Source organism: Mirounga angustirostris, unplaced genomic scaffold (genome assembly GCF_029215605.1).
Source record: "Mirounga angustirostris isolate CCGP_5_RB_7025 unplaced genomic scaffold, mMirAng1.0.hap1 SCAF_10, whole genome shotgun sequence".
Classification (NCBI taxonomy): Eukaryota; Metazoa; Chordata; class Mammalia; order Carnivora; family Phocidae; genus Mirounga; species Mirounga angustirostris.
The window spans coordinates 81,107,981-81,133,538 of record NW_026991718.1 but is presented as its reverse complement, the minus strand read 5'-3'; the positions used below and the strand labels follow the sequence as shown (position 1 = coordinate 81,133,538).

Sequence of the window (25,558 nt, the reverse complement as noted above, 5' to 3'; positions counted from 1 at the left end):
CGATATATGTGGCATATGTAGATAAAAAAGACAACTCTTAAGATGGTGACTGGATCAGGGCTTTCTTTGTCATGCATAAAGCTCATAAATGGATAATCCGTCAGCCTTAGAGTTGGGGCCTAGGCAAAGTGGGGTCAGGAGTAGACTCACAGACAGCTACAAACAGCCACAGTACTACCAGAGATGCATTTAGACCTATATTTAGACCATGATGATCACAACTCATAGGGCAAGAAAACTAAAAATGCAAGCCCCATCAAGGATTCGAAGCACTGAAATCTTGCTCAGTGCACATGCATACCATTCCAACTACATGTCTATTAAATTGTTAGCATAAGGCTGGCTAGGTTCCTTTGCCAACTGAGGCCCTGTTCACAAAAATGGAATAAGTTATATGTCATTGGCTTAGCAGACCCCACTTTCATTAAGGTTATCCTCACCGGTAATGGGGCAGATTAATATCCTGTGTCTCAGTGATGCTCTGAGAAGGGTACAACATCTCTGTTCTTTCCCAAAACCCATAGCTGCAATCTGACAAAACATGAGACAAAACCAAAATGAGAGACACCTGACAAGGTGCTTGACCGGTACTCTTCAAAAGTGCCAAGGTCATGAAAGACAAGGAAAAACTGAGGAAAGGTCACAGACTAGAGGAGACTTAAGGAGACAGTGCAACCAAATTCAACTAAGAGTCCTAGTTCAGACCCAGGACAGAAAAATACTGGCAGAGAGAAGACAGAGGGAAGACTGGCAATATCCAAAAAAGGTACATAGTTTTAGTTAGTGGTATCATACCAAGGTTGACCTCTTAAAGTTGTACTGTGGTTTCATGAGATGTTAACATTGGAGGAAGCTGGTGAAGGTGTGTGTGGGAGTTCTCTATCTTCCCAACTGCTCTGTAAGTTTAAATTTATTTCAGATTAAAACTTTTTTTTTAAAGCATGGTGCTTGTTTGTCCAGTTCCCGTGCACAATTCCAGGGAGATGCCCAAGCCAGGACTGGATGTAGTGAGGAAGAGAAATGATAGCTAAGCTGTTTAAATTGATGCAAGGTGTCAAAACTAAGATGGCTTATTTCTACAAAAAGTATGCCTGTAACTGACTTATACTAGACTGTGAATGAATAACAGAATTAGTTTGATAAGCTCCTACCAGCACTCTCTGATCCTTAGCCCACCACTGTTCCTCCAACCTTCCACCTGCCTAAGAAAGAGGAGCTCCTTTGTGAAAGCATCCCATGTTCCAATTCAACCACTGCAAAGGCACCAGCCTTTTTCTTCTTACATTGTTCTCGTGAAGTGTGCCGTTAGGGGCTCAGAATAATAAAGACCGCTGTCATAATTAAGCTCTGGGATGTATTTCAAAGACTCAGACATTTGAAACGAGAAGGACCGAGCAGGTCATCCAAGCCCGTCTTCCTGCCAGTGCAGGATGGCTGTGTGCAATTTGGCAGATCTGTTATCAGGCTATACAAATTCTAAACTATTCAAAAAATTACCACATTGTATAAATTATGATAAAAAGTGTACCTTATTCCTGGGGGATTCTTGAGGGTAGGGGGGAAAAAAGTAAGTCATGAATAGCGCCCTAAAAACAATTACTGCTCTATTTAGAAAATACTTTCCAAGGTGAAAATGTGGTTATTTTCTGTTCAGTGTGACAGCCTATGCTTATTGTTATGCAAGAGTGGCCTCTCTGCATCTGACAATTCAGAATTTAGCACTGACCCCAGCTGTCCCTCAAATGATATTATAAATGTGGTGTGCAATAGTTCCAACTTCTGGCTTATATTTAAGTGCTAGACTTGAACACAGTTGTATATGATCATGTCTTTGGTTCTGACCTCCTTGTCCCAATGTCTACATTCCTTGAGAATGAATTCTAGAAAGAAACCCTCTAAAGACCTTCTGCACCTCATCAAGTTGGGTGAGGCCTTTTCCAATCAGAATCATGAATTGACCCGGTGATGCACGTTCTGACTTATAAATCCAGGAGAAAAAAGGCAACAAAAACTAAAATCATTATAAAAGAAGGAAGTATTTTCAATGCATGGAACTTGGAAGATTGAGGAGAATCATTCAAATGGAAGTGTTAATTCATAGCCCAGAAATACATCCTCAATATATGTTTTGATTATGTACAAAGTGGAAACTTGCCAGAATAAAGATGTAGGCAGATACAGTCCAGTGAAAAATGTGACCGCTGTATCTATCAAGACCAGATGTTTGTCTGTCATTCTTCCATGTGGGGCATAGGGAAATTGGGGCATGCCAACATGAAGTATGTCAACATTTTCCATTTTTCTTGAGTTTTCTCTACTTGGTATACACAATTCACCTTTGTATAATACATAAGAAAATGTAGTTCTGTGTCCTATGAAATAAAAGGAGCATTGTATCAAAAACTTTGCCTAGCCCTTCTTTATAAGCACCATATTGTTTGGGCACATCATGTCTATAAGTCATGGCAGAAACTTATGTTTAGAAGAATATCCAAAGAACCAGAAGTTCTACATTTGAAACCCTTCTTCACTTCTCCTTTTAACATGACTGCATAGAAAATGTATGCAGATAGGATCCTGTTGATAAGTGATTTGTGTTCCAAAAATTCATTTGTTGATTGGTTAAAACTTAGAATGCACTTTCCCAAAGCTCTAGTGTTGTAAACAATAGCTTACTTCACAGGGCAGCTCACAAAAGATCTTGAACTCATTATTAGAGCTGGTATCCTGGCCTTGACCACCTCTATGTACAGAAATGCTTAAAACTTAAGTGCTAAAAGCCCCATTAGTTTACACACCATCGAGGCTTAATGCCAGCAATCCAGCGCTTTTGAATCTGGAGTTCCTAGGCTATAGGGTACGATTGGGTCATTTGTATGAAATGGTTGTCAAAAAATTGATTGTTCATTAAGTCTGAGGATTGTGATGTTGAAAATAATGGGTAGAGGATCAGACACATGAAATTAGCAATAGCCATAAGACACCTACATCACTAATACAATGGGGGGGGCAGATTAGAAATCAAATATTCTATGAGATATAAACACTTAGATGGAACTGAGTAAATAGCAAACCCTCAGCTGCTACAGCTTTCTTGATTCCCTCAGTGGTAAACAAGCAATCAGTGGTAGACGAGCAATATGAACATAATTCCTGTTACCCTTCAACTGTTACTCTTACAAGTAAAATGGACATTGAGCTACAGGATGAGAAAAATGTCTCTAAGTTTTCCTTTCCTGTTTTTGTTGGCTCTCTGGGTCACTGGAATAGGGGCACTCTCAGTCTAGTTTCAGTGGAGGAGGGGAGTGCTCAAGCAAAATGCATGGTGCAAGAAAGGAAAGTCTTACCAAAACAGCCAAGAACAGGACACATAACGAGCTAGGCTGCCTGGAACCTAGAGCCTGGAGCAGGAAGGCAGGAGGCTCAGAGGGCCACAGCAGTAAAAGCCTCTAGATCTCATGGAAACCATCTGGTACTTTTTTGGGGGGATTTTATTTACTCATTTGAGAGAAAGAGCATAAGCAGAGGGAGAGGGAGAAGCAGACTCCCCACTGAGCAGGGAGCCCAAGATGGGGCTCAATCCCAGGACCCCAAGATCATGACCCGAGCCGAAGGCAGACGCTTTACCATCTGAGCCACCCAGGCACCCTGGAAACCATCTGGTATTAATGAAACTCCCCTATGCTCTCCATGTGGATGACTTTCTGATCTGCCGGCAAAAATCTTCATATGCTTTCTGATGGTCTCTGTCCCCCTAAGCCTTCTGATTGAGTATGGCCCATCACTGTCTCCACTATTCCCATTAACAACTATTCAGGGGTGCCTGGGTGGCTCAGTCAGTGTCTGCCTTTGGCTCAGGTCATGATCCCAGGGTCCTGGGATCAAGTCCCGCATCAGGCTCCCTGCTCAGCGTGGAGTCTGCTTCTCCCTCTACCCTTCTCCCCCTGCTCATGATCTCTCTCTCTCTCAAATAAATAAAATCTTAAACAAAACAAAACAACTGTTCATGTATCCTCCAGGCTTCTGCCTCTACCTCTTCTAAACACCTTTTGATATGTCCCAGTATAAAATTACTGGGAAGGCAACAGTTGGGAGATTAGAGAAAAGGGAAGAGGGAAGGGAGAGAAAGAAGAATCTAACTGACCAACTTTTTGCCCTGGGTACAAGTCATTCATCATGAGCAGCTGGATAGGCTCTGGACTGGCTGTCCTTGGGCCAGGAGCCCCACCTTGACACAATTAGCTGTTCTGGTCCTGTGGCATAAACCAGGGACCTGCTTCCTAGAAAGCATAAGAGGAGCCAGCTCTGTGACCTTATTAGTACCTTTTTTATGAAGTGTATTTCAACAAAGTGCTCCAAATAAATAAGAAATTCTTAATCCAGTGATGCTCAGTGTAGGTGAAGGAACTAGCACTACCTGGTGAGAAACTTCAGCTACCCCATAACCTCAGTCCTGCACTTCAACGTCTCCTGCTGGGAACTGAAGGAATAACCTGCTAATTAGTATACATTAAAAGAGTAAGACAGAACCCAGTATGTTTGTTAACTTCTGCTCTGTCCTAACTCTTTAAAGGAATGACTTTTATTTTTCTAAAGGACCATAAATGGGCCACAAAATATTTGCTTAATATAAATATTTACATGCTGCTTCAGTTTCTCCTAAGTGATCAGTAAAAGTGACCTTGCTCTGGGCCAAAATTTCACAACAGCTTGATCCATTCATTCACTTAGCCATTCAGCCATTGTTTATTGTTTATTGTTTATTGAGTACTGTGGACACTCTGTCAGGGAGGAGTTAGCAACACTCCTTACCTTGGTGATCACTCCCAGAATTAACTACCATGACCAACAGGTCACCTTGAGCCAGAACCAGGAGGGATGTCAAAATCATGACCAGTCTTCCTGATGGCTTTCTATTGCAAAGATAATATGTGACAATCTGAGAAATGAGCCGGCTGCCTTGTTTTTCCAGCTCTCTCAATGACTATTTATATTTCGCAGATAGAATAAAGAAGTAACACCTTTCCTAAGATTATGACATGTATCAGTCATGAATAGAAGCAGTGTCCTCATCCCCAATTTCCTATAAACACTAGCAATCCTATTGGTTTGCTCCACCAAGGATAACTCTAGTCCATGTGACCTGAGACAAATGTGACCCTCTGATCATTCCTAGGGTAGGCATTTTGATTTCTCTGGTTAACAGCTGTATAGAGCCTTATCTCTTAACCAAGTCACATTCCAAAACATTTTTATTTCTCTAATCCTAAAACCACAAGTCACTGTTATCCAGTGTATGTACTAGTCAAATCATTTTGGATGTTGCTTGTTTGTCTTTCTTGAATATTATGTGAAATATAAATGTTGTATGATAATGAAGGTGAAGCTTGAATCTGCTCTTCTAATACTGAACACTCAGCCACATTTCCAAATCTTATCTGAGGCTGCTTAGGCAGGGACAAAATGGTTTCTTTTCACGAAACAATCTTCCAAGATCAATGATGCACAAAGTACTTCGGTTCGAAAAGAAAAGAGAGGAAAGCAAAGAAAAAGGCAGCTCAGGCTGAGGGCCTTGAAGCTGGGGAATTTTTTGAAGTTGTTCACAAATGCGGTATCTACCCTTGACAGGTCATTTCATTCCAATTAGCACTTTGTATTCTCCACGTTTAGAAGCTCTTAGGCAAATGTAGAAGGGAGGAAAAGCTCACATATCTGATAATACAGTATATCAGACTGACAACCTAACTGATTTTCCCCTGTGGTGCAAGTAAGACACCGTTCCAAAAAGAAGTAACGCAAAAGAAAGAAAAAATGATCCTAGAGATCACGCCTTCACATTTAATTTCAGAGAAGAAGACCTGAAGTTGATTTCTGTTTAGATCAGTTGTGTACCAGTTGGAACATGGGTGCCTAGCACTGCAGTGCAGTAATATGATCTGTGCTTTAAATAGCTGCCAAATAGCCATGTGGTGGCTGGCAGCATGCTACGTGTTGCAAGGAGAGCGATCTGTTTCAAAGTGAAGCCACGTAACAAGGGCACAAGTAAAGCCGATGTGCAGGAAAGCCGTTTTTCATTATCTTTCTGTGTTTTCCTTTTATAGATATTTAAATGTATTCCCCATTTTAAAGGGGCACTAATTCAATTTGGACTTTTTTGGGGGAGTGTGGGTGGAGAGAGGTTGGCCAACCACATATGGAAACCCACCCAAGTGACTTCTGAGCTAACTTCTCTTCTCTGGTGGTCTGTTTTCTCTAAAGGGAACATATTATTACAATTGTCACCCCTCCCCCCAAGTTTTTCTGGCTCTCATCACACTCCTGGGAAATCTTATACAAGGAGAGGCAGTGGGAAGGAAGATGTTCATAAGATGAATATATAGGAATAAGGTGGGGGGAAGGGTCCTGGAAAAATTGTATCCACTGACCCTTGAAAAGTGAAGTTAAGAAATCCTGGATCAGAAATTAGAGAAACATGGTAACTCAAAACTATGATAACAACAACACTATCAAGAGTAGATAACATTTATTTAGCACCTACTCTGGTTCAGGCACTGTTCTAAACACCTAACACAAACATTTTACTGTCCTTACTTTGTGGGTAAGGAGACTGAGGCATAGAGAAGTCTGTAATTGCTCAAGATCATGCTACTCAGAGTGGAACTCGGATTCCAGCCCTGGCCATCTTTCTCTGTCTCTCCAGAGACCTCTTGCTCACCTGGAAGGCCTCCATCCCTGTTCCCCTAATTGGCGTTGAGTGGGAACTCTGTTAAAATTCCAGCCGCAGACTGGACATTGCCCTGGGGGCTTTGCCCAATTATATTGTTTGGAGAAAAGTAAAGAGGCTCAGTAACTTGCCTGAGGGTACACAGGTAGGTTTTAGACTCAGAATTCCACGGTCTTTCCTCTATCACGTAGCTGGGTGTTTTCTCCAACACTGTGAGTGATAGCTTTCAATAATAAAACCAGGAAGCCATTTCTGCAAGGCGGTATCAGCTTTCCACATAGCGGTCTTTCTATTTTGCCCCCAGAATGTCATAAGCCATTAAAGTGGCTTCAGACTCCTATTGCCTCATACCAGATTGTAGGTCACTGAGGTCATCGAGCATGTCACAGGGACCCTCACATACTGTAACCATCCCATTTAATGCTTGAAGCCCAAGGACTACAACAAAGTGAGTGGTCAGTGGAGGATTTTAAAGTAGCTCACTTTGTGCGATTTGGTTTATCATTCATGCAACTAATCCAACACATACCCATTCACAGAAATCTTTCTGTTTTTATTCAAATATGTTCAAAAACATTTTCCAACTGCTATTAGGGAGAAGCCAATTGGTATTACAGAAAGAACATGGAGATTCAAACACCTAAAAACACATCTCCAGCCCTTCCTAGCTGTGGAGCGTTGGGCAAGTTGCATACCCTTTCTGTTACCATTCCTTCAACTCCCCAGGGAAATGACATCACAGACAACGTACAAAAAGCTACTGGCACATAAGAAATGCTCAAAAATCAGAGTAATCATCATTGTTAATCTTGTCTTGATTTTCATTCGGTGGAAATTTAGAGAGCACTCGTTATTTTCCTAATATGATTTTCAATTGTCCACAATTATTTAACTCATGATAACCCAGGTGGATGGTCCCTACTATTCCTCCTTTTTTTAAACTGTGTCCACATAGACAACAAGCAAAGTGACTCCAAAAACACTGACTGGGTTGGCATGCTTTTGAGTTGCACTGGCTTGGCTGTAATTGAAAGAATGTAGTAATCTTTGAAATATTTAAAGACACAAACATGTTCAAGCTATAGTATTAAGTAAAAAACTAAGTTTACAGAACTTTATTCTGTATGACCCTCTTCTGGCTACCTATTATAACCATATATACCACTTGACTCTTCTGGTGGAATTATGGGTGAAATTTGTGTCTTTCTTTCTGCTTATTTACACTTTCTGAATTACCTAATGAATATGTATTACTTTTGTAAAGGAAAACAGCTTGGAGAATTAAAAGATTTCTTTAACGACTTTTTTTTCCTGTCCTATTGTGTCTGAATAGGCAGTAACAGACCTCGGAAACTGTTTTTCTGAAAGCTTGATAGGTGGTGAAAATGTAGGCTTTGGGGTTCACCGTTTTATGATTAAGATGACATTATAAAACAACCAGATTCGTTTGGAAAATCTTGCTATCTATAAAAAATAATGTGGACAGATAAAAGTACTGGAAATCATGAACTATATTGATATTACTGTTGATCAATCAAAAACAACATCTACTAGCGTAAGATGGAGCCCCTCTTCCTGGGTGCTTGAGATGTTTTACTGCTTGTACTAGTGGTCAGTCAGGCCAATTACAAAAGAGCAGAAACTCTTCTATACTCTTCTTTCCTCTAATTTTACTACCAATGAATTAAGGAACGCAAGAATTTCTTAGAATCCAAACGGAGTCAATTTTAAAAATCTTCATTCTGAACATTTTATCAACCTTCCTTCATATACCATACTTTTCCTTTTTATCTTAGAGTATTGTCCCAGATCAGAAATGGACAACCTAAAACAAATAATGTGGAATCCAGATCCAGGGTTCTAATGCAATATCCAGTATGTGTGTTGATTATTCTTAAAGCAGGAGGCTGAGGATTTCCCATCATGCCAGCAGACGGCTTTCTGACAGTCACCAGGGTTCTTCTGGATTGGAATAAAACTAAGACCATCAGATATAAACAAGAAATCTCCTTCTCAAATACTTATCTAGGGAAGCAAGTCAGGAAGCACCTAACTTCACTAGCGTGATGAAATCTTCTGGATAGGCAGCAACATCCTGACATACTGATTCTGCTGTCATTTTCTATTCCTACTCAAAATATTAACAGATCTATCTTTCAACTGTGTTGACTCCCTCGGGTCTTATTCATATGCTTGGCTGATAAGCAATGAAGAGTATTACATTTGACCTATACAAGGTGATTTGCTCAACTTTCTGTAACCCTGACACCTAACATTGGGACTAGTACATGGTAAACGTACAATCGGACTTTTGTTTGTGTTTGTGGGGTTTTTTTGCCAAGTGTAATGGAGTGAGTGCATTCTCCATCCTGGGTGTCTTCAAATACATGACCTCCTTTAAGGGGAGGCAGGTACACTGTCCCTCCACACATACATCAGCATGCCTCATGACCCCACTCTCATCATGGTCCTTTCCCACATCATCACCCTCTACGCTGGACAGAATGATTTGCAAAATAGCCAAACTGGCTCTCATTTTCCCAGGTCTTAAGCATGCTTCCTCTGGACCTCACACTCCCTTCTCCCCAAGTTCATAACCCTTTGCTCTCCTTCAGGACAGTCTTCTAGAAGTTGCCCAGCATGTGTTCACATTCTCACCTCCCATCAGCTCCTCACACCAATCAGATCCAGCTTCTGTCCCCACCACTATGCCAAGACTTCTGTCATCATTGTCAAAAACAACCTCCAAGCTTCCATAGCCAGAGGTCCCCTTTCTTTCCCTGTCTCAGCCATCTTCTCAGCAGTGTTGGTAAAGTTCAAAACTCAGTCCCTTCTCAAAACATTCTCCCCCCACCAGGTATTCCCCCACCACATTTCCTATTAATGCTTCCATGTCTCTTTCTGGCCTCTCTTCAGGCTCCACCTTCTCTTCACCCTATAAATGTTGGGTTCTCCAGTGCAAAGAGTTCTTTCTCTTGCTCGGCATCTGCCCTCGTCTCCTCATCTTTCCCCTGGCTTTAAATGTGGTGACTCCCAAATGTGAGGCTCCAGCTCAGATTGCTCCTCTGAGCTCCTGACTGCCATATACTAGTGTTTCAACTTGGATATTTCACAGACACCTCAAACATTACATCGTCAAAATGGCCCATGGGTTCTATTCCTTTCTCCTTCACACATATTCCCCCCTGACTTTCCTGTTCCAGACTTCTCCATCTACCCATTGGCTTAGGTTAGAAATCAGAGTGATTTCTGGCTTGTCCCTCTCTTCATCCCATATCCACTCCACCAGCAAGTTCTTTCAATTTTCTGCTTCAAAATATACTATAACAGCCACAGGGGAGTAAATGATTGGGCCTTTACTTCTCCAACTTCATAACGGAACTCTCCCCTGCAACGTCCAGCCGCACAAGCCAGCTTGCTGTTCTTAGAACACGTCAAGCTCTTTCCACGCTCAGACCTTATGCCACTAGTCCCCCTCCCTGAAAACTTCTCAGGCCACCATTCACCCAGATGGCCCCTTCCTATCTTATATGTATCGGAATACTCGGTGTTCTCTCCAATTCAGAATTCTCTTCTGACAAAGAACCTCCCTGACTACAATCATGGTTTTATGTCATTATGTCCTATGTATTTTTCATTAGAGGACTTATCACAATTTATATATCATAGTGGGTTATTTTTTGTTCATTTGCTTGTTGTCTATATTGTTTCCTTGAATCCTAGCTTGAAGAATGAAAATACCACATCTGTCTTGTTTAGTAATATACACCCAATATTCAGCACCATTTGTGACACGTAGTATGCACACAATTATTATTTGCTGAGTAAACTAGTAAATATTTTAGATGAATATACAGAGCCAAAGTAAGGTGGAATAACTTGCCAAATTTTAAGTTTAAAATCCAGGGATTGGATTGCAGGTCTTCAGATGTAGATTTAAAAACCTTTCCCACCACACCAGAGGATCCTCCCTATAAGTGACCCAAATAAGACATTCATGAGGCATCCAGTTGGCTTAACCTTCTGCAGGAGGATTCAAAAAATTCAACCAAGGCATGCTGCTTTAGAAAGGAATTCTTTTATCTGGCAAAATTTATTACTATTAAGTAAATATTAATTAACAACTAGATATCAGTTGTTAGAAGGTGTTCAAGGACAGGGTCATTGCCATTAGGCATGCATAGGGTCAGACACAACCAATCCACGTGCATCATCACATATGCCCCGGGTCCAAGGAAGAGAGGCTGTGATAGCATTCACTGAGTCTTCCCTGGATTCCTCACTCACCACTGGGATAGGCTTGCAATAGCATAAAGACAAAATATGTCCTCCCCTTCAGCAAGCCTTAAGAGCTCAGGAATGCCTGAGACAGACAGATATTTGCGATATGCACATACAATATAAAATAAATATAGGTATTTATTATATATAAACATATATATTATATATACAAAATATTTTTATAAACACACATGTATTATATACATATATATGTGTGTGTGTGCATATTCAGGCCTGTCTATTGACAAATATATGTGCATTGTTATCCAAATCCATACATACACATGCATACATGCCACACACATACATAAATATAAACATACATAGGTCTGTGGGTAGTACAACACACACAGAGGTTAATCCAACTTTCTGTCTGACATTTCTCCAAGCATTTACATATACCCATAAAATTCTTGAGAAAAAAAGTCTTGTATTTTGGGAGAGTAAAGATGATATATCAATACTGCAGATAGTGTCTATATATGGCACACCAAAATATGGGGCAACAAGCATTATTTTTTATATATCATTCTTCTCAAAGCTGTATTGACCAAATACCTATTTGTTTAGCTAGTTTTCAATGACAATCCAATCTGTAAGCACTGGTAAATTTTTTAACAGTGGCAGTTCCTGTTTAGAATAAATGGAAAGAGAAATGCTAAGAAAAATAAAACCAATTGCCACATAAAGGGGGAACTATTTACATTTTGAGTGAATTATGTCACAATAACTTCTTGACTCCCAGAAGAATGGGAATATTAAAATTTTTGTGGCCTGTGTACTTATTTTATCCCAGTGAGACTTCTCTCCCCTAAATTATCTCCATAATACTCAGCATCAGTACAGGATGCCAATTACTCCAACCACACTTATTTCATAAAGCCAATTTAGACTATCTCTGTCATTTGTGTAAACCAGAAAAATCATTACTTGAATTCAAAATCATTCTAATTTATTTGCTTATAGAGGCCTTACAAATAGAACAGAATGGTTAGACATAGCATATGATTCTCTATATCCAAAGGCATTTCATTTTATAAAGCTCAACCAGCCAATTGCCCTTTCAATTGTTCACAATCACAGCAACACACTAGCGGGGAACACGACCCTTCAGAAGCCAGAGCGGGACCCTTAGTACTCCCCCACTGTCATTTCATACTTGTTCTCTCCAGTACCCCCCACCCCTACAGACTGGTCCAGGCTGATTTTAATGTTCCTGGAGACAGAGGTCCTAGCACTTGCCTCAGAAACTCTAAGCTCTAGTTGGATGTTTGTTCTTTCTTTCCTCTTACCCTGCTAACCAGGTTAAATGTTCCTGTGCTTGCTTTATGCTCATTATAATATATATGATGTTTAATATTTCCCCACCCTCCTTGGCTTTTAACATCTAATATACCATCTTCCTAAGTTTTTGTTGGAATTTTTGTACCTACACTCGGTCATCACTGAGGAAATGTCTCTATGTATTTAATGCTTTCAGACAATCAGCAAAAATGTAGTTTCTATTTTGTCTCTGCTGTATGAGCCCCCCCTCATTCCTGGTGGCATCCCACCAAAATCAAATTGGGGACTCATCCTCTTAATACATTTCTTTCCATATAATCCCAGCACTATGGGTCTTTCCCCACAATGCTACCCCCATGAAGATGTATGTACAGCCTATTTTTACCAGCATCCCCTATCTGTCTAATCCTTAATGACATTCTAAGCCTCTTTGTAAGCCTTATTTGGTTTCTTTCATGAAAATATAAGTCAAATTATGTGTTGAACTGAATTGACCATCATCAATTGAGTAAAACAGTTAAAGTAGTACTCAGGGACATAAGCTCTATTACTGTCCCCTGAAACTGATTTTTTAATTTTTGTTTATCTCTTTATCTCTTTCTATCCAAATTTATAATCATGAGTAGACACACACATACACACACACACACGTACATATGTACATATGAGTTGATGATAGATACATAGATAAGAACCAAATACTGACACCTCATCCATCATATGCCTTTATAAGTGGGTTTAATATTCAAATTCAATAAATACATTTCATACATTAGTCATAAAAGTGACTAAATGGCCAGTAATAACATACTAGTAGAATTTTTTTTTTTTTAGAAATTTTTTTTTAAGTCCTACCCTCAACTCCTAAATTGAACACTGTTATTCAGCTTCTCTGTATGGTTTTTCCAGCTAGTCCCAGTGTAATGTTACCTGCAGCCCAACTGACTGAACCCCTAAACAAATACAGTATGGAAAGATCACAGCTTTCCCCAAAGTCCAAGGGCATGACTCACCGCCCTCTTCACTTTCCAGAATATCACCACTGTATTTGTTACATTGAAACTTTATGATGCAAAATCAACTCTCTTAAAAAAGGTTTTAACACAGTATTTGGAAGCGTCTGAAAATTAGTCAATACATAGAATAGAGACACACATACTATCTTAAATCAGACATAAGGCTGTTACAAGAATATACTGCATATTTCTGCTATTTTCAAGTATATTACTTATTGACACAGCACATACAACTCACCTTCCTTCCTTCCATGGATTGCTGGTAAGTAGATCAGGAAATGCATCTGAATTAATGTGATTGATGCATTACAACTATGAAATACTTCCAAAGTATGTATCTGTGTAAAAGTGTCATACACATCAGATATTCAGCCAATTGCCTTATGATAAATATATGGTAGCCGCATAAGTGTATTAGAAAATGAGGATAACCATCTGAAATTTATAAATATTCAAACCTTTACTGAAAGCAGCTTGTATGTGAAATTTAAATGACATATAATACACCAGAAAAAAGGCTCCATTCCAAAGTTCTACAAAAAGGAATTGTATTTACAGATGACATGAACTAATCAAATACAGCTAGCATCGTCTGGAAAACTTAATGGCATGCCATAACTTAATATCACAGTAAATATGCATAACAGAACCCATAATTATTTTTCTAATAATCAAGCCAAAAGCAAAGAAGTAAATGGAGCAATATAAAAATGAAAACAGAAAAAGACAAAGGCAAGTACCACAAAAAACATTTATAACTCAGATGGCTTGAGAAACCAGTTAAACCCCTGAAGCTTTTGTTTTTTTGTCTTATATTTTTGTGTTTTGTTTTTATCACATGCTAGTCCTCTCTGTCCCTAAACACTAAAATGCCCTCATGATTCTGCAGAAACCTCAGAGCATGGCCATTCCTCCAGAAATCCCTCCCACTGAAAAAGGTTAATGGAAAGTACAGATGTCTGGAGAAGACAGGCAATCTCTCCATCAGGGGAATGGCTGAATGGAAAGCAATAGCCCCTCTGTCCCCCAGCATCTCTTAATTTGCCTCTGAGTCCTGCCTCAGGTAATCACAACAGCTGCAGAGCAAAACACTGTGCCCAGAACAAAGCTCGCATACCATGAGGGCTCTCTGTTCCCTCACCAACACCAAACTGCTCCTTGGTGGAGGTTTCCAAAATGCAAATGCAACGTGGGCTTCTCAGATGGATTTGATTTCAATCAAAATTAGTGCCAAACAAACATCTTTGATATGCAAAATGTCTGCATGTCTACACTAGCAAATAAGAAAGAATTATCCACCAACCAGCACCAAGTTTTCTTCCAAGACGTTAAAGTAATTAGCATATCTGTAAATGTTAAAATACCTGTTGTAAAGATGAAGAAACTGAGAGTCAATAATTAAGGGAATCAAATGATCAAAAGAACTACAACCCATAAAACCTTGGGAAAAGTTAATATTTCATAGTCTTTAATAAAGCAAGGCTATTATTTCATATGGAAATATTTTGAAAGTTTATAGCTAGTGCATATTAAAAGCACATTTCATCAATAAATTTTCACATGCTGAACATATTAGCATATAATTTTAAGGAGGAATTTAAAAATATCAAACAGAACTAAGTATTAAGCTAAGGTACCTGGTTTTTACATATTTGCAACCATATTACATATAATTAATCCACCGAGCTTCTAAAAATCCAGTCTGCATTATATGTAATTTGGTGTACAGATTTGCCACTTTTAAACATAGTTTAAGGTTATGTAAGCATGCACAATTAAGGGAATAGAATTAAGTGACCAAACTCCTGTTGGTAAGAGAGTGGAGTAAGTACGTGTCCTCAGTCAGGTTGTGGTCCATTTGAACTGATGGGTTTGCCTGGCTCTTGCCACAAGCACACTGTTATTTATTTTTAAGTCATAAATAATTATCTTACAGGAGTCAGTAATGTGTATGTGGAGATGCACATGTGTGGAGAAGAAATGGGGTAAGTTCTCTGACAACATTTGTTTTCTGTTTAATTATTCTCCAAAGATTTTTTTTTTTTTTTAATAGCAGCAGAAGTGAATGCCAAGAAGGAAGTTTAAATCAAAGCTTCACTATCAGGCCTTTGTAACCTGCGTGAGCTCTAACAGTTGCAATGAGAGGGAAGCCCATGTTACTGCTCCTTAGAGACCTAGGTTCTTGATAGCACCTACAGGGGATGGAAACGTGGATGTCTGGAAAGATTCTAAGACCTTCCTACTAGCAGAAATCACAAGTAAAATGTAAAAGCAAAATTCAAATACTAACTAAAAAGCTCATCTAATAATTCTACACTGGGATCCCCAAAACAAAATGAAAAAAAAAAAAAATCCTGTTTTAAAACCTCTCAAGAAAACGCTGGTGGCAACGGTTTGATTAGTGATGTATCTGTATATGCCGCCCAATAACTAGAAACAGTAATCCAGCTAATAAAGAAAAAAATATCCCCGCCGGGGCCAGGAAAAATGACCAGCCATACAGAACAGAAGGGGTGAACTCCAAGCAGTCTCTCATTTTCATGTTTTTGTAGCCTTCCATGTCAGCCACTGCCTGGACCCAGATGACATACAGCATCACCACCAGGGAAAACAGGATGCCTGAGAAGGACAAAACAAAAGACCTTTAGTCTTTCTGAAGATGTTTTCCCAAGAACACTAACCAATCATTTGCCTGATGATATGTCTCTAAAAATACCATTCTAGCCAAATCACCTACTTTGTGTCATACCCTTTATTATATGTTTTATATGCATACTGCTTATCTTTAATTTTCAAAGCACTGAGATGGCAACATAAGAACAATGGCAACAGCTGACATGCATTTATTGAGTACTTACTGTATGCCAGGCTCTGTATTAGGTGTTTATGTACATAAGAGTCAAAGATCCTGCCTAGTGGAATTTCTCCTAACATTTCCCATCTGTACTATATGCCTGGTTTGGGGTGAGCACTGTAATACATTATTTATTTCAATCTGTACAATGAATTGATAAAATAGGTACTATTGACCCTCGGTTTTAAGGATATGCAAACACAACCAGTAGCTTTCAGAGCCGCTTTTTAGCTCAGGTCTTTCCAACTATTATTATATTATTATAATACAGCTAACTAATGCTGTGGGTAATTTTGTCAATGAAAACAGAAGCCAAAGTAAGTATCAGACAAAAACAGAGATGAAAGCACTGAACTAATGTAAAGAATAGACATGATTCTTTCAAATTGAAATACAGATACTGAAGACTGATTATAGCATAAAGGTAACAGTGCCTGGAAAGAATGAGAAAAAAATTAATGAAAAAATTCTGTGGAATGTAAAACCACAGGTCTAAGACCAAGAGCCTTATTAGACAAGAGAAAGGAACAGAAGTAGAATGGAGGGATGCAGGGAGGGAGGGATACGATCGAAGAGCTTCACGAATGCTAAAACTTGAGAATACTGCAAAGCATATACTTTTCCACGTGGCTGTCACTGAAATAACAGAAGGGAGCAGCCCCACTGTGCTGAGCTGCAAACCCAGGAGAGTCAGCCAAGCTGATACACGGGTGAGTGAGTGACAAGTCCCACACACAAACCACACAGCCTGAGGGATTCAAATTTGTCCCTGAGCAAAATATACTTGAGGTCATTTGCTAGTTGTCCAAAAGTTCAATCCAAACATGTCAAGGACCTATTATAGTCTTTGAATTAATGAACAAAACCATCAGGCATAAAATCTCCATATTCTAATTGCGAGCCAGTCTGAAAGGTAAACATAACCCTGTGACTAGGAGCAGAGATGGAGGCATACTGGCAGGACAGAGTAGCTTTTAAGAGCCTAGCCATTAATCACCCTTCTCCAGTTAATTGTGCTCCTACAGTATTTAGGATGTCTTCTCTCTCTTGGGCCATCCATTTCGTAAAGAATCCTGAGAAGTACACACAAAAGAAGACGGGCTTATAAATATGCCAAGGTGAGTCTTAAACTTTCTCATAATTGTGATACAAACACAGAGCAATGAAGAATCAACATAGATGCTTCACTAATAAGAAACATCCTTCACACTGTGGTCTGTAATGTAAATGCAAATACTGGAGCACAGAAGAGTGCAATTTAACCACTGAACAACAGCTATGTCAGAGAGAAATAGTAAAGTCATAGCCGGCAAGCAAACTCCTTGCAAAGCCGTACCTCAGATGCTGACAACAATATGGCAATGCCATGTGTTGTTGAGCAACTCTGTGCATTTCAATACATTTTTCTGCAAATATATAGACACTGCTCTCCCCTAATGTAAAGTTTTGGCTTAGTTATTTGCATACTATTTGCCTTATGCAAACAGACTGCAAACCTTTGTTATTATTTGTTGATGTTTCTTATCTCTCTTGCATCATGTGACTCTCTTGTGCTTTCCGATAGTTTTATAAAAACAGAAAATTGCCTTTGTGAAAAACCAGCCTTATGCATATTTTCTCTCAAAAGTTGCAAAATCCATTACTGAATTTAGAGTATTTAAAAAAAAAATGTATCGCGGGGCACCTGGGTGGCTCAGTCCTTAAGCATCTGCCTTCGGCTCAGGTCATGATCCCAGGGTCCTGAGATCGAGCCCCACATCAGGCTCCCTGCTCGGCGGGAGGCCTGCTTCTCCCTCTCCCACTCCCCCTGCTTGTGTTCCTGCTCTCGCTATCTCTCTCTCTCTGTCAAATAAATAAATAAAATCTTTAAAAAAAAATGTATTGCAAGTAACCATGTGGATGATTCTTAATAAGGAAGAATTAACTTATATTTTAAAATTGCCGTTATTTAGGGGCGCCTGGCTGGCTCAGTCTTTAAGCGTCTGCCCTTGGCTCAGGTCATGATCCCAGGGTCCTTGGATCAAGCCCCACATCAGGCTCCTTGCTCCCTGCCTGCTTCTCCCTCTCCCACTCCCCCTGCTTGTGTTCCTTCTCTCGCTGTGTCTCTCTCTGTCAGATAAATAAATAAAATCTTTAAGAAAATAAATAAATAAAATAAAGTAAAATTGCCATTATTTGAAGAGCATTTACATCCTGAAAGCAATGAAAATAGGTGTTTCTATCACTACAATCTTTAACTTGTTCACTAATTGAAGATACTGTCATTTAATTCATATCATACCAGTTTATAATTACATCTTCCCATGGGGTAAAAGAGTGTTTCCCTACCTATTAAATTGCCAGTGTTTTATACCAGTGTGTATATGTGTGCATGTGCGCACTCACATGCAAAGAGACAAACAGAAAGTAAATGGACTAAGAGACATTGGTAAGTATTTACACCAAAGGCCAATGGTTTAGCTGACATGGCAGCAAGAATTTATGATGGGGGGTTTACATAATGCATCTGGCCAACAGAAGAGTCAGGAGACTATTACATAGAGGTAGACTGATCAAACAAATAAATATATTGAGGTTAATTGGAGTCATGTTCTTCACTGCCTGAAAAGGGAGTTACAAATTTGAAAAGGGGGAAAGCTAAAATAAAGCCTATGGTGTTTGTTTGGAATTAAATATATCAGTGTGAATTTATGGTTCTAGATAGACAGATAGACAGAAGTAAAAGTGTGTGTGTGTGTTAAGATACACCCGTGTGTATACACCTACATATATTTCCTGGCTCTGTGTCCTGGGAGGATCTGGGAGCAATAACACCCCAGTAGCATGGAGCATACCAAGTGTCCAGATCTTGGCTTCTAAATATCAGGAACCAGGCATCTCAAAGAACTAGGTGAATCCAGGCTGGGACAGAAAGTACAAGGTAAGTCTGGAATGTCAGATATGCTCTCAGAATGGTGGGAGTGTTTCAGAAGCTAGCTCCAGAGGTTCCCCCTAGCCAGCTCTGAGGCAATCAGACTATCAGACCAATAATGGTAACGGCACATGATACCTCACTGAATAAAAGAGAAATCCATGAGCCCACAGTGATATAAATAAATGAATGAATATATTAGGCAGGGAGAAGGGAAAGCTTTTCCTTAGAGAATGCTAACTTATAAATGTAGAAGGAAGAGTTCAATTAGAAATCACCATTTGGCAATCACTGAAGTAATAATTCAGGCAAGGAAAAAAAATGGATGCTAAAACTAGTAAATGAAATTTAGATGAGAAATAAATATTTACACAGGCTCAAAGTCTCTTCCCACAAAACACTTACCAATTGTAAAGGGGAAAACAGTCATTTCATACTGAAGAAACCTGGCAAATAGCACCTTACTCAAATGATCAGAGTGCAAATCACCAGTGGCATGGCATACTGATATCACTAACCACCTTGTAAGATACAATGAGAACAACACAGCATCACTGCTATGATAGCCAAAAATGAAGAGCCTAAATCCAATCAGAAGGAAACAGCAGACACACCAACTCAGGAACATTCTAGAAAATCACAGGCCTCGACTCTTGTAGAGTCGAGGTCATGAAGGTCTAAGTAGGACTTATTCTGGTCTGACAGAGATTCAGATAACATTACCACTAAATGCAAAGCCTGTTCCAGGACTGGAGCCTTTTGCTAGAAAAGACATTGAGACAGTTAGTGAAAGGTGAATGGAGTCTCTGGGTGAAGGGATTTTTCAACTTCTATATAAATACGAAAATATTTCAAAACAAAAGACAAAATGAATGAATTAAAAAACACAAAAAAGCATGGTGGGAATCTGTGGTTATGTCCACTAGAAAGGACATACGCTGGCGGGCATGGGAGGACAGTATGTGTGTTCATACACCCAGAAAGACACATTTTCTTTTGGTGGGCTATTGTGATGATTAATGAACAGTAATATTGCTGGTTTGGTTCACCTACCAAGTGGAGAGTATCATTTGGGGGAACACTGATGGAAAAATACTATGTTAAAATCTTAATTATTATCCCTTGATTTCTTAAAGGACTCTCATTCGTGAAAACATAAGTAATAACTGTCCTTGAGTAACAAGTGAGTTACATGTCAAACCCACTTGCCACTGTGATTTTAGCAGGAATAGAAACTATTGCTAATATTCAGGTAATAATTTATTTTTAAATTAAGTTATATTTAAATATGGTCATATTTTGAAAGCATAATTTATTTCCAATTAAATTTAAAATACCTAATTGAAGACCAAAAAAATCCATAAAACAGCTCACTGTTTTATGACAGATGTTGGCGGGGATGCATAAAGTAAGGTAGCAAATCCCAAGAAGATTTGTGATAATAAAACCATGGACAAATAATTAAGTCACAAGAAGAATGCATTGGTTCTCTTACTAATTAGCAGTGTGGGGAAGAGCCACTCATGATTTTACAACTCTTACAAAGTTGACAACTTTTCCTTCTAAATATCATGAATTCAATTTGGAAAGCATTTTCTCTGAAACAAAGGTCATGTAGTCACAAAGGGCCATTAGGAATGCAATTGCTAATGATAAACAATATGGAAATGTTCACAATGTGGAAAAAAAATACAAAAGAATTTCACCAACACCAAGTCACAGACTGAAAGTAAAACTGCATGTCCTCAATATTTTATGGAAGCAAGTATGGAAAAATAAACCAGATTTAAAAACACATTCCTAATAAAATAAAATAAAATAAATAAAAAACACATTCCTAGAGAAAAGTTGGCCACAGAAATGGAAACTCTTCAAAAAGGCAAATGCCAAACGTCTATATTCTTGCCTAGAAATACATATACCTGTATTAAAAAACAAAAGCCTTTTGGAGTTACTGAAAAACAATAAACTTGATATTTAACTGCTTAAGATATAACTGAACTGCCTTTGAAATGTGTTTTAACAACTTCAATCATGGGCAGCTATTGGTTACTTGGGGAAGAATCATAAATTCAAGATGATTCCATTGGCCTCTTTTAGTCAGGCTTGCACACAAATTCAGTGACAACTCATTTCAGCTTTCTATGGGCGCAGGAAAGGCCACGAATTCCATAGTCAAAAAAATGCATTATGAATGAAGTTAAAGTGAACAGTGAACAGTGAATTAGAATCAGAAAAATATTGCCTTTTCTCTAACTGGAGGCTGCATGTACTCTAGAGACAGGGCAATATTCAGCAAGAGCATCTAGAGAAACAGAGCTAGAATGTCAGCTTCATAAAATCTTAGGGATGATAGCATCAGCTTACTCCTTCTGTCTATTTTCAGAGGATGAAATGAGGTCTGCAGTCACAAGGTCAAAGTAGCCTGTGGCATAACTCAAACGGACACCCTGATAGCAGATATAACACATTAGGAGGAAGACATTCACAGACACCCTACAGTGGGGAAAAATTCCAAGGAGGTGGCAGGCAGTGAGATTACTTTTCCAGGTGGAGCTCCCAGGAAGATACAGAGAGGGTTCATGCTAACTATAGAAATGAAGAAAAAACCTGGAGTGTGGGTAAGGGTACAAAGGACAGCCGCGTTAATGGAATGGTGAACCTGGATCTGACATGCCCAGAAAAAAAAAACAAAAAGGGAACTTGATAAGCTATGTATTTACTATCATTTTCTAAAAGGAAACAGCAATTCATCAAGAAATACATAATGAATGCCTTCTCAGACCTGCAGAGGAGCACCGAGCAGCATAAGTGACCATGTCCCCACAAGGGGCTTTGGCAGAAGATCCGTAAACAGTCTTCATATAAACATTTCTGAAATTAGTCCATACTAATATTTGAAGGTATTATATTAAGCTCCAATAGTTTGAAGGTTGTTCTAATGGTTAAAAAGCATTACAGATTCATTGTTTCTCTCATTTTTTTAACTGAGGTATAATTTACATAGAGCAAAATGTATGAGTTTTAAGTGTATGGTTTGATGAGTTTTGATAAATGTAAACATCAGTGTACCCACAATCCATTAAAAATAGAAAATATCCATCCCTGTCACTCCAGAGAGGTTCTTCAGGCCTCCTCACACCCCTCCCCCAAAGCATCTATCACTATAGCAGAGCTTTGCCCTTAGAACCTTGTAGAAATGAAATCATGACCGTGTGCAGTCTTTTGTCTCTGGCTGTTCATACTCAACATGATGACAGAGAATTCACCCAGGTTGTGCATGTGTTAGTAGTCCCTCTTTTTTACTGCTGAGCACTATTCCCATTGTATGAACAGACCACAATTTCTTCATCCACTTATCTCTTGATGATCATCTGGGTTCTTTCTAGGTTTTGGCTATAATGAATTAAGCCACAATGAATATTTTGGTTTGTGATGTTCTAACTCAAACATAGAGTCTTGAAATGACCGATACGTTTCCTTAGACAAATGGTTTTAAAAAAGGAAATAGGCAACAGTATCTCTTTTTAAAATTTTATTTTATTATGTTAATCACCATACATTACATCATTAGTTTTTGATGTAGTGTTCCATGATTCATTGTTTGTGTATAACACCCAGTGCTCCATTCAGTACCTGCCCTCTTTAATACCCAACACCAGGCTAACCCATCCCCCCACCCCCTCCCCTCTAGAACCCTCAGTTTGTTTCTCAGAGTCCATAGTCTCTCATGGTTCATCTCCCCCTCCAATTCCTCCCCTTCATTTTTGCCTTCCTACTATCTTCTTTTTTTCTTTTTTAACATATAATGTATTATTTGTTTCAGAGGCACAGGCCTGTGATTCAACAGTCTTGAACAATTCACAGCGCTCACCATAGCCCATACCCTCCCCAATGTCTATCACCCAGCCACCCCATCCCTCCCACCCCCCACCACTCCAGCAACCCTAGTTTGTTTCCTGAGATTAAGAATTCCTCATATTAGTGAGATCATGAGATACATGTTTTTCTCTGATTGACTTATTTCACTTAGCATAATACCCTCTAGGTCCATCCATGTCATTGCAAATGGCAAGATTTCGTGGGTGTTTTTTTTTTTATGGCTGCATAATATTCCATTGTGTATATATACCACATCTTTTTTATCCATTCATCTGTTGATGGACATCTGGGCTCTTTCCAGAGTTTGGCTATTGTGGACATTGCTGCTATAAACACTGGGGTGCACATACGCCCTCAGATCACTACATTTGTATCTTTGGGGTAAATACCCAGTAGTACAATTGCTGGGTCATAGGGTAGCTCTATTTTCAACTTTTTGAGGAACCTCCATACTGTTTTCCAGAGTGGCTGCACCAGCTTGCATTCCCACCAACAGTGTAGGAGGGTTCCCTCTTCTCCGCATCCCCGCCAACATCTGTCATTTCCTGACTTGTTAATTTTAGCCATTCTGACTGGTGTGAGGAGGTTATCTCATGAGGTTTTGATTTGGATTTCCCCGATGCCGAGCAATGTTGAACACTTTTCCATGTGTCGCATCAGTATCTTTTTATGAAACACGATCTTATGCCAAACTGCTAAAAGAGATGCTGGGCTTCCAGATGCTGTGGCAGTGACCTGCAGTGCACCTGCTCAGACTCTCCCCCACCCCCCTTAAGAATACAGTCTTCCCTTCTCCTCCTCAAGCATCGGTTTTGTCAACAAAACTTTTGACAGCTCTTCAATTGTGTTCACTGTGCAATTAAACTCTCCAACGCTTGGAGCACAGGGATGTTTTGTGACTGTTTTCTGAGTCAGAGTTTTGTTTTCTGTTTTAAACTGCATTTATGTATCATTTGAAATACACAAAATATGATGTGTAAATGAATGTTATGAAGCTTCATTATAAAATGAGCCCCTGTGAACTGGTCCCCAGAGTAGGAACCAGAATGCCACCCTGCATCTTTGTTTTCTGAGACTTCTTTGGAAAGACCGTTGTCCCTCAGGTATGTAGGTAGCATCTCTAGCCTTTAATTTAGAGGACATAAAAGCACAACCAAGGAGAAAGAGCTAGACCCTTTCTGAGAATGGGCAAGGGTTTAACCTCTTGGGATAGAATAACAGTGCTCCTTCATGATATGGATGACACTGGAGTCTATAAGCAGTATGCGTTTGAGGCCCAAATCCATAAAAGATTTTGGATAATGTCTGCAAGTGACTTTATATATAGGGTCATTACATTTATGTATGTGTTTTAAAAACATAGAGTATTAACTTTTAAAATGTAAGCTCTTAGTGCCACAGTATTTGCAAATGAGTTTGGCATGTGTTAACTTTTAATACAGTAGGAATCTTAAAAATTGCAGTGTTTGAGACCTTTCTCAAATTTTAAGAAACCTTATGTGTCAGGCTAAAGGAGGAAACATGGCCATTAGTGTAGGCTATTCTCACAGATCCACTCCAGAATCTAAAATGCATACTTATTTTTCTAAACGTTACATGGGGAAAGGAAAATTTGCTAATTCTACATTTTCTCAAAAGTAAGACTTACTGCACCATAACATACCTTCAAAGTAGTTATGTATCTGTTAGTTCATTCACTAAAAAGTTAGTTTTTTGGGGAAATACACTAGAAGTTCTTAAAAATAATTGTACTTCTGTAATAGTCCTTCTTTACATTAAAATGCTATTCCTTTCTCCTTCAGTTACATTATGCTCATTTTTACATGTCATTTTTCAGAAATTTTAAAACTGCTAATGCATAATGATCAACCATAAACAATTTTCACTCTTCATTTTCTCAGACTCACTTTCCACTGATTTTTCTCCAATTTCCTGAGATAGCCTGAATATCTTATATAGTTATAATTTCATGCCTGTATCTTTTCATTACATCTATCTGATTTCCAAATATTCATAACTGCCCACACTTCACCACACTACTGTCCAAATATATTAACTGCTTCTTCCCTTTCATTTTCTGGCCTCATGTTTTTATTTAGTCAACCAAACCTATATAATGTCTATTGGATTTCTCAAATATTTATTACTTTCTTAGGTTGGCATAATCTTGGTAGGCATTAAACATCCTGCCTATCCCATACCTGTACTCCCTTGAGAAACAGTTATTGACAGAGAATGATCATGAGGGTTTATCCATCTGTACAAGTCATTAGGGACTGCATCTGGAAAGAGGATTTTCATTTAACACCAAGGAAGTGTTTACTCACAGTAGATGAGTTTCACGAAGCAGGAGGTGGTTAAGCACACAGGCCTGGCTTCTGACACTCCTGGTTTAAATCTTACCTCAAAGGTGTACCGGCTGGAAGGCTTTACACTTGACTAGCTGAGTAACCTTGAACAAGTTCTGTACTTCTCTGTGTCTCAGCATCTTTGTTGGTAAAATAGAGGTCATGCAGGCGCCTACTGCAGAGAGCAGTCATAAGGACTTAATGGGGATAACGCACTTAGCAAGGCTCCTGGAACAGGGCAAGCGCATAATAAGCATC

The 25,558-nt window shown here is 39.1% G+C and overlaps 1 protein-coding gene across 7 annotated transcripts in view; it reads right to left on the bottom strand.

Moving 5' to 3' along the window:
* TMEM182 (transmembrane protein 182) overlaps positions 1-25,558 on the bottom strand; it is a 126,571-nt gene that overhangs the window by 59,928 nt on the left and 41,085 nt on the right. Inside the window, exon 5 of one of the 7 annotated variants that reach the window (XM_045885268.3) lies at positions 13,742-15,924. The exons of the other annotated variants lie outside the window; for them this stretch is intronic. Within the exon in view, the coding sequence (XP_045741224.1) occupies positions 15,704-15,924 (221 nt within the window). The 3' untranslated portion in view covers positions 13,742-15,703. Of the gene's footprint in view, positions 1-13,741; positions 15,925-25,558 lie in introns of those variants that run through there. 7 annotated transcript variants of the gene reach the window in all.